The sequence below is a fragment of the Rhamphochromis longiceps genome, linkage group LG13 (assembly GCF_057381845.1).
Source record: "Rhamphochromis longiceps isolate RC_006_pf linkage group LG13, R_longiceps_female_GT1.1, whole genome shotgun sequence".
Taxonomy (NCBI): Eukaryota; Metazoa; Chordata; class Actinopteri; order Cichliformes; family Cichlidae; genus Rhamphochromis; species Rhamphochromis longiceps.
In genome coordinates this window covers 914,964-924,189 of record NC_140569.1, presented here as the reverse complement: position 1 = coordinate 924,189, position 9,226 = coordinate 914,964, and the positions used below count along the sequence as shown (strand labels likewise).

Genomic DNA, 9,226 nt, shown 5'->3' with positions numbered 1-9,226 from the left:
GAGATAAATGGCCGCAATCTCTATTTGTGGTGAAGCTGAAGAATTTTGAGATCATCTTTCTTCACTGTTTCAGTTTCACCAAAATAGCCTCAGAGCACGACGCTACCACTACCATGTTTTAGTATAATGGTCTTTAAAGACCAGCTGGCTGTTACACCACAGTGTCCCAGACTGAGGGGAGGACACTCATCTGCTCTGCGCAATATGAGGAGTCTGTGTGTGTTTGGAGGGGGAGGGCGCCACTGGTTCTGGATGTGTTCATGCTAAACTCGATTCATATTTGATAGTGTTGCACACTTGGACAAATGACACTTCCAGGCGTGCATGAGTTCAGAATCGTTCTCTTTACTTGCTCTTTTGCAACTGCAAATACAAAACACAAGCACTTCAGTTCAGCGTAGCTGCGCTCTGCAGGCTATCTGTGCAGTAGAACACACGCGACCATTTTACATATAACTACTGAACACGTGTTAACAAAGTACTCATTTACTCAGTATTTTCCCACCAATGTTCATATTACAATATTCTGCACACTCGTATGCTCCTCCAACTAGTATTGTTGCGCATGGAGACTACCCTCTCGATCCCCTCATTACATCATTTGCGATGTGACATCCCGTTTAACACCAGTTCAGGTACATCATGTAAATCACAAACTCCGACATTAGCGTTGTGTTCCATTAATGACAGTACCATACTCTAATACATTTCTCATACGTCAACATCATTCCGTTTATCAACACATAACTTGTGCTCACCTGCAAATACAAAACACAAGCACTTCAGTTCAGCGTAGCTGCGCTCTGCAGGCTATCTGTGCAGTAGAACACACAGGACCCCAAGGCTGCCCGATTCAGTGCCTGCGTGAGCCCGAAGCTGCCCGTTTCAGTGCCTGCGTGAGCACCACCCGTGGGAATCATCATTGATCAGAGTATCCTAGCTATATTGCCAGTTATCACAGTATGTGTCAGAAATAGTAATACAGAACTGAACGCATAACATAACAATGATAAGAATGCATGAGATTATGGAGGGGGGGCAATATCTATTACAATACTTCCATCTGTGCCCACCCATTACATGAGTCCCACACTCTCCCCTCCAAAAATGAATGTCATCCTGACATTAGAGATTTTTTCCAGAATGCATGTCTTCAACAGAAGGTTACAGCAGTAGCTTCACTGGGAGTCAGCCTCTCAAGATACGTTCTGTCCGGTAACAGTCTTTGGCATGACATACATCTCCCCCTTCATGTCATGTACCAGCAACAGACACTACTGGCCAGGCAATGTCTGTAAAGTCTCTCCGCCACTCAGGCGTGCTCTGTATCAGGCTGAAGGTGTAGACCTATCACTCTACCATGTAACCTTTTACACAGACACACATTTACTGCTGTATATCTCACATACAAGCCAGTATCTCTCTATGTGTAGCTAGTCTGGTTCTGGTATTCCCTGTTTAACTCATGTGAACTATTAAACAAATACATGCAGTTGTTGCTCTGTCAAATTTGCTCTTTTTAACATTTGCTACTGTGAACACTTCCCTTTCTGTTTAAACTGTCACCACAGTAAACTCAACATGTGACAATGAACTTAGTTTTTTCTCTTAGCTGTGGACATCACTTGTGTCTGTTTATGACTGATGGCTGACCTAAGGTGTCATACGTGAGTGTCTTGGGTGGATCTCTGCATCGGAAAGGATACTTTCTTGTGGGAACTGGCTGTGAGTTGGGCTCTCCCTCGTCTTCTTCATCAGATGACGACACCTGTCCTTGACTTCTTCTGTTCTCCTCCCCAGACAGCTCACTTCGCCCTGCCTCCTCCTCCTCTGCACTTGACTCCAGTCCACCTTTTCCACCCTCGTCTAGGCACTCGCTGCTGACACCACCACTTGACAGTTCTCCGTCAGCTTCTTCTGGCTGGAACTCCTCTGCCTCTGCCCTCAGCTGACTCCTGATCTGGGTGGGTGATTCCGCAGCTTGTGTGGTGATAATTCCCCAGTCACCCTCATCCTCTGAACCGCTGTCGTGGTCGCTCTCCTGCTGCTTTTCTTGGGTCTTTCCTTTTCTTTGTTGTTTGGCATCCTCCTTCCCCTTCTTGTTTTTCTCCAGCTTCTCCTCCTGGACGGGGAGAAAGTCACAGGGCAGTAGGAGGTTCCTGTGCAGAACTCTCACTTTCCCTGGTCCTCTCTCTGGCTGTACAGCATAGACAGGGCTATCTTTGTGCTTTCTTTCTAACACGACATGTACTCGCTCCTCCCAGTAAGACCTTAGCTTTCCGGGCCCACCCCGATCTCTGAAGTTCCGTACTAGCACCCGACATCCCGGTTGCAGTTCCACTCCATGAGCCTTCCGATCGTACTGCTTTTTCGCTCTGTTCCTCTCTTTCTGGGCTGTTTCTGATGCCAATCTGTATGCCTCTTGCATCCTACTTCTCCACTTACGGACGTAATCACTGTGAGAAGTACTCTGGTCACCTGGAACCAGGCCAAACATGATGTCCACTGGTAGGCGGGGGTTTCTGCCATAGAGAAGATAATATGGGGCATATCCTGTTGCTTCACTGCGTGTGCAGTTATACGCATGCACCACTTTGCTCAAGGAGTTTTTCCAGTCCGCCTTGGCTTCCTCTGTCAGGCTCCTCAACATGGAAAGGAGTGTCCGATTAAATCTCTCCACCTGGCCGTTCCCCGCTGCATGGTGAGGTGTTGTGCGTGACCCCTGGATTCCACAGTACTTTTCCAGGGTGGCAAACAGCTGGTTCTCAAACTCCCTTCCCTGATCATGGTGTAACTGGGCAGGGAACCAAATTTGAGCACAAAATCTCCAAAGATCTTTTCTGCCGCTGTTCTTGCTGACTTGTTGGTGCATGCATATGCCTGTGCAAACCGGGTGAAATGATCCATCACGACTAGGATGTACTCATATCCTCCTTTACAACTCTCCAGATGCAGGAAGTCTATTGAGACCATCTCAAAAGGGTATGTGGTGACAATGTTGACCAGCGGTGCTCTGTCTGGCTTGCCGGGACGTTTCCGTTTCAAGCAACTGCACACCTTAGTCACATAATGTTCCACATGTTTTTGCATATGTGGCCAATAGAATCGATCACGGACCAAGGCGAGTGTCCGCTCCACTCCGAGATGTCCCATTTCCTCATGGAGCTCCTTGTACACCAGCTGATGGAATTTTGTGGGTAACACTAGCTGAGCTCGAGCAGCTGATTTCCTGTACAGGATGTCATCTTTGTCGAGGTACAGCTTACTCTTTTCCCGGCTTAGAACGGAAGTGTCTTCACCCCTGTCTCTTCCTCTCCAAGGAGGCCATTGTCCTGTCATAACACATTCTCGCACCCTGCCAATGACTGATCATCCTCCTGTGCTTTCTTTAGTGTCTCTTTGGAGATCTGTGTCACTGGGGCCATTACTCGTTCAAGCTCTACATCAGCACATGCTGTGGTTATGGTAGCTGGACACATCCATGGCTCATCTTCATGGGCTTTCAACTGAAGCACCTCTGTCGCAGGGGTGATTACCTCTGGTTTCATTTCCTGCGAGCATGTGCGCATGTACTCCTCCATGTCTAGCGGCATTCGTGATAAACCATCAGCATCGCCATTAGCCCTTCCCGGCCGATACTTGATTGAGAAGTTAAAATCGGCTAGCTCAGCACCCCACCGGTGTGTTGTAGCATTTAGCTTCGCTGTAGTCAGGACATAGGTCAACGGATTGTTATCTGTATACACTGTGAACGAAGGTGCGTAGTACAGATACTCCCGAAACCTCTCACAGATTGCCCACTTCATTGCTAGAAACTCTAGCTTTCCAGAGTGGAGGTGGTAGTTGGTTTCTGGAGCTGTTAGAGTTCTCGACCCATACCCAATGACAACCAGTTGGCCCTGCTGTCTCTGGTACAGGACTGCACCAAGCCCTTCTTGAGAGGCATCACAGTGCAGCACAAATGGCCTTTCGAAGTCAGGGTATGCCAGGAGTGGTGGACTCAGCAGGTGTTCTATCAGTTGGCATAGCACTGCCTGGTGTTGTTCTGTCCATGTGATTGGCTGGCTTGAGTGGCGTTGGTCTGCTTTTTTCCGCTGTCCTTTGTGCTTTGTTACCGTTGATCTTCTGTCAGTAATCACTTGACTCTTTCCGATCGATAGCAGCTGGTATAGTGGCTTGGCAGTGCGTGAGAAGTTTGGAATGTAGGGGCGGTAGTATGACAGGAAACCTAGCATTTTCCTTAGGTCTCCCACAGTCTCAGGTTTGCGGTTTTTTAGTGCTTGCACTGGTGCCAATTCAGCAGGGTCCATGCAGTAGCCATCTTTAGATACAATTTTTCCCAAGAATTTCACCCTGTCCTTGAACACTTCACACTTTTTGGGGGTTAGCTTCACCCCGTGCTCTTGGTAGCGGCGCAGGACCTCCCTCAGATCACGCAGGTGGTCCTCAAATGATCTGCTGTGGACCAAATTGTCATCCAGATATGGCTGAGATATTTCATCCCTCAAGCCTGCCAGGCACTCTTCCATACTGCGCTGGAACTCTGCTGGAGCCGAGGACAAACCAAAGGGAATCCTTACCCACTCATATAAGCCCCAAGGTGTGATGAAGGCTGTGAGGGGTCTGCTACTCTCCTCCAGGAAACCCTGGTGGTACGCCTTGCCCTGGTCCAACACTGAGAACCATGCACTCCCAGTCAGGCTGTTTAGCATGTCTTGAACACGAGGGATGGGGTGACGGTCAGGAATGGATTTCCGGTTTAACTCACGGTAATCCACGCAGAGACGCAGACTTCCATCCTTCTTGCGCACACAGACGATGGGCGATGAGTAGGGGGAACGGGATTTCTGAATCCATCCTCTATTCAACAGGTCCTCCAAATACTCCTTCACCTCCTTGTGGAGTGGCTTGGGGACTGAGATGTATGTGCGTCTTACTGGAGTTGTGTCATTCAATCTGATCTTTAACTGCAGGGAGGGGATGCATCCCACATCGCTCTCATCTTTTGAAAATGCAGCACACTCATCACGCAGGACTTTTCTCACCTGCTCCTGCTGGTCTGGGGTCAGGTGATCAACTGACACCGGTGGGTCCCATAAATCTTGGCTGCATCTGCCCACCTCTTCATACTCCCCTTTGTGCTGTTCTGGGGCGCTGATGGTGCTCCCTGTGTTTTCACTAGCACACGTCAACTTGCCCATGTTTTCAGCACTTACTGGTCTTACGTCTACTGGGTAAATAGCCTTCACTTGCTGTAGCCGTCCCAACACTGCATGAGGGAGGAGGGTGATGTCATGGCTGCTGCCATTCGTGACTGGAATAACCACCCTGGACCGGGTTCCCCTCTGCAGTCCAATGACAGTTTCATTCAGGTTAACCCCCTCTGGTAGTTTTGAAATGTCCTCTGGTTCGAAAAGAACCTCCTGTTTCAGGCGAAGGGGACCTGTCCTCACACTGCACTTAACCTCCCTGCTTTGTCCTGCTGGAATCACTATCTTTTGCCTCCCAACTTTCACCACACCCTCCTCATCGCTTTTGTGGCAGCGCTGCACGATGTTAATTAGCCCTTCCGCTTTCTTACAATCAATCGAGAAGGCTTCCCTTACCACCGCAGGTGTAACATCTGGATGCTGCTCCATTCCATCCTTCACAAAATGCTCAATCACATTATAGCCAATGATGGGTGGCTCTGCTACTCCTGGTTCTTTTGAGACAAGCACGGGGACAACTAGCTCTGGCTGTGGATCTCTAGTTGACCCCAGTCTAAATTTTAGCTCAACCCAACCTGCGAAGGGTATGGGTGTTTGGTTCGCTGCTTTGCCCACCAGAGCCTCATCCTCACCTAGGAGTTCACTTGTGCTTCTCAGTTGGATATGTGGAAAGCAGGACTTCCTCCAGTTCTCATTAATGATAGTCACCTGTGAGCCTGTATCCCACAATGCTTGTGTTTCTACACCTTCAAAGAAACAATCCACCATACACTTCTTCCCGATCAGAGCTCTCAGCTTAGCCTGACAGCGTAGTGAGAGATGACTGGCATACGTGGCACCCACAGTCTCTTTAGCCTTGCCACTCTGCTCTAATTCTGCCTCCAGCTGTCTTATCCGATTCCAAAGCAGTTCATGCAACTTGTCATCTGCTTCAGCATGGATGGGAATTAATGATTTGGGAGGGGCGATGGTCTGGATTCCCACTTGAGTGCTCTCCGATCTTTCTGTTGCCCCCCTTCGCCCTCTACAGCCTCTGGAGAGGTGTCCTGGCTGGCCACACTTGAAGCAGTGTTCACACCCTTCATTGGTTCCCTGCTCCTGGCATGCCTTACATCCCCTCCTCCCACTGGTTCTTAGTGGGCGAGTGGGGCCTTGAGGGGTGGTGATGCTCCTCCTTAATTCAGCCATCTCCTCTCTCAGCAGCCTGACCGCTTCATGCAGCTCTGACTCTCGGGAAGCAGCTACAACAGGTGTTCTGCGGTTCTTGGGTTTCACCACTTCAGCTGATTGCTCTTGAGTCCCCAACCTAGTTTCGGCTACACCCAGACCCAATTGACTGGCTGGCCTTTCCGTCTGGAGTTCATTTACTTTCACAGATTTGCTGCCTGTAGTTTTCTTTTGCTTCAATTGTCTTTCTGATTCAACACTAGCTGCTTCATTCATCTTATCAATGAGGATTTCATCTGTCACCCGAGGGTCATCCAGATAGGGCTTGAGCTGAAACTTGATAGGGTCACTCAGTAGCCCAGTACTGACCGACCTCAAGAATTTCTTCTGGATGAGCTCAGGGCTGTATTGTTCATCGGACCCCGTGTCTTCCGATGCAAGCAGCAGCCTCTCTTTTAACTCAATTGCTCTGAAGAGGAAGTTTTGGGGAGACTCACGGCTGTCTTGTGTGACGTTCACTAGTCTGTGATACAAATCTGTGGTGCTATCTTCTTTAAAATGCCCCTTTAATATGGCCTTCAATTGGGGGAGGGTGAGGTCACGTTTTATCTCAAGCATGTCTCTAAGACTCAAACCTGGGCTGACAGACTTCACCACAGCCTCTATAACCTCCGCTTCACTGTGTCCTTTGTTCAGACCTCTGTCAATCTGATGCATCAGGTTGGTGTATGAGAGTCTGTCCTTTTGGCCCTTCTCCCCAATTTGACCACAGATTTTGAATTCCCTCCTTATCGTCACTTCCGAAAGGCGGTTGGCTGCGACAGGAAACACATTTTGTGGGGTGGTTGGTTGATTTGGTGGTGTCCTCTCCACCCTTCCACTCAGCCTCCTAATTTCTTCCTGCAGTGCTTCGCTGTTTCTCTGGAGCTGTGCGTATCTCTCTGCTAAATCAACTTCTTCCCTTATTTCCTGAGCCCCCTGTGGCGAGCTCGTTGGATTTGATCCACTTTCTGTGCTTCTGGAGCTCCCTATCGCTGGGTCGACACTTTCTAACATTTTCTTTAGATAGCAGAGCGCAACATCCTGCTCTTCATCATTAATAACCTTGTCCATCGATTCTGTAATTAATCTTATTAACGCTCGTCTTGTTGTGACATTTCCACTAGGGATTTTAGCTTCAGCACATACCCCTTTGAGTTGGTCGAGTTGTAGGTTCCAGAGTGTCTGGGACACAGTCTCTGCCAGCTCCTCGAGGTCCATCGTGGTTGCTGTAGCCACGCCCCTTCCTTATTTTCATCACGCTGGACACGGCGTTAATAATCCCAGCGGTGCCTCCAATATTTGTTGCACACTTGGACAAATGACACTTCCAGGCGTGCATGAGTTCAGAATCGTTCTCTTTACTTGCTCTTTTGCAACTGCAAATACAAAACACAAGCACTTCAGTTCAGCGTAGCTGCGCTCTGCAGGCTATCTGTGCAGTAGAACACACGCGACCATTTTACATATAACTACTGAACACGTGTTAACAAAGTACTCATTTACTCAGTATTTTCCCACCAATGTTCATATTACAATATTCTGCACACTCGTATGCTCCTCCAACTAGTATTGTTGCGCATGGAGACTACCCTCTCGATCCCCTCATTACATCATTTGCGATGTGACATCCCGTTTAACACCAGTTCAGGTACATCATGTAAATCACAAACTCCGACATTAGCGTTGTGTTCCATTAATGACAGTACCATACTCTAATACATTTCTCATACGTCAACATCATTCCGTTTATCAACACATAACTTGTGCTCACCTGCAAATACAAAACACAAGCACTTCAGTTCAGCGTAGCTGCGCTCTGCAGGCTATCTGTGCAGTAGAACACACAGGACCCCAAGGCTGCCCGATTCAGTGCCTGCGTGAGCCCGAAGCTGCCCGTTTCAGTGCCTGCGTGAGCACCACCCGTGGGAATCATCATTGATCAGAGTATCCTAGCTATATTGCCAGTTATCACAGTATGTGTCAGAAATAGTAATACAGAACTGAACGCATAACATAACAATGATAAGAATGCATGAGATTATGGAGGGGGGGCAATATCTATTACAATACTTCCATCTGTGCCCACCCATTACATGAGTCCCACAATAGCATGATGTCATTGCTGGTTTCGGTTCTTTTTTAGGATTTGCAGAAAATGTATATATTAAAAAAAAACCACCACATGACTTCAAAATGCAACCAGCAGAGATCTGTCCTCTCTTCCACAGTTTGTCTATGCTCCCTCCTTTGTTGTTGCAGATCTCACTGGCTCGGGATGTGGATGTTTCTGCAGGTATTGATCCTTCTTTTTGTTTTTCCCTTCTCCCTTCTAAACTATTGTAGTCTGTCTGCTTTATTGTGCAGAGGTGATGACACTCTAAATAAATAGAACTGAATTGAATTACTGAGCTGTATCATCTGTTGCAACTCAGTCGAGAAGTTAACAATAAAGTTGTCATGGGCCCATGAGCTCCAGCACCACGAACCAACCTGCAAAACCAACCTGATCCTAATTATTAACTCAAGTGTCAAACCTGCTCAAACTTAGGTTAATTAATTAGTTGCAAAGTTTGTTTTCTTAGAATCAGTAAGTGCAAGCACTCCATGTTTAAAAGGTGCAAGTGATTTAAACAGAATAGAAAAAAAAATCCACAGACAGTAAAAACAGGGATTAAAAAAAATTGAGCTCAGCTGCCAGCGGAGCCCTCTGCCATCGATAGAAACAAGCTCTTTATCTGGAAGGTTGCTCTCTTACTGTGGAACATAATCACCACATTTGTAAACGTAAAGCAGGGCTTTGAATGCAG

General features: G+C 47.8%; 1 protein-coding gene across 1 annotated transcript; it reads right to left on the bottom strand.

Annotated features, from left to right (window-relative positions):
- Positions 1-302: 302 nt before the first annotated feature.
- Positions 303-8,517, bottom strand: LOC146654950 (uncharacterized). The gene is made up of 3 exons (XM_085428534.1): positions 8,325-8,517; positions 893-8,292; positions 303-860 (listed from the first exon to the last, which is right to left on the bottom strand). The coding sequence occupies exon 2, from the start codon at positions 7,635-7,637 to the stop codon at positions 3,336-3,338; it is 4,302 nt and encodes a 1,433-aa protein (XP_085284660.1). The 5' UTR covers positions 7,638-8,292; positions 8,325-8,517; the 3' UTR covers positions 303-860; positions 893-3,335.
- Between the last annotated feature and the right edge of the window lie 709 nt (positions 8,518-9,226).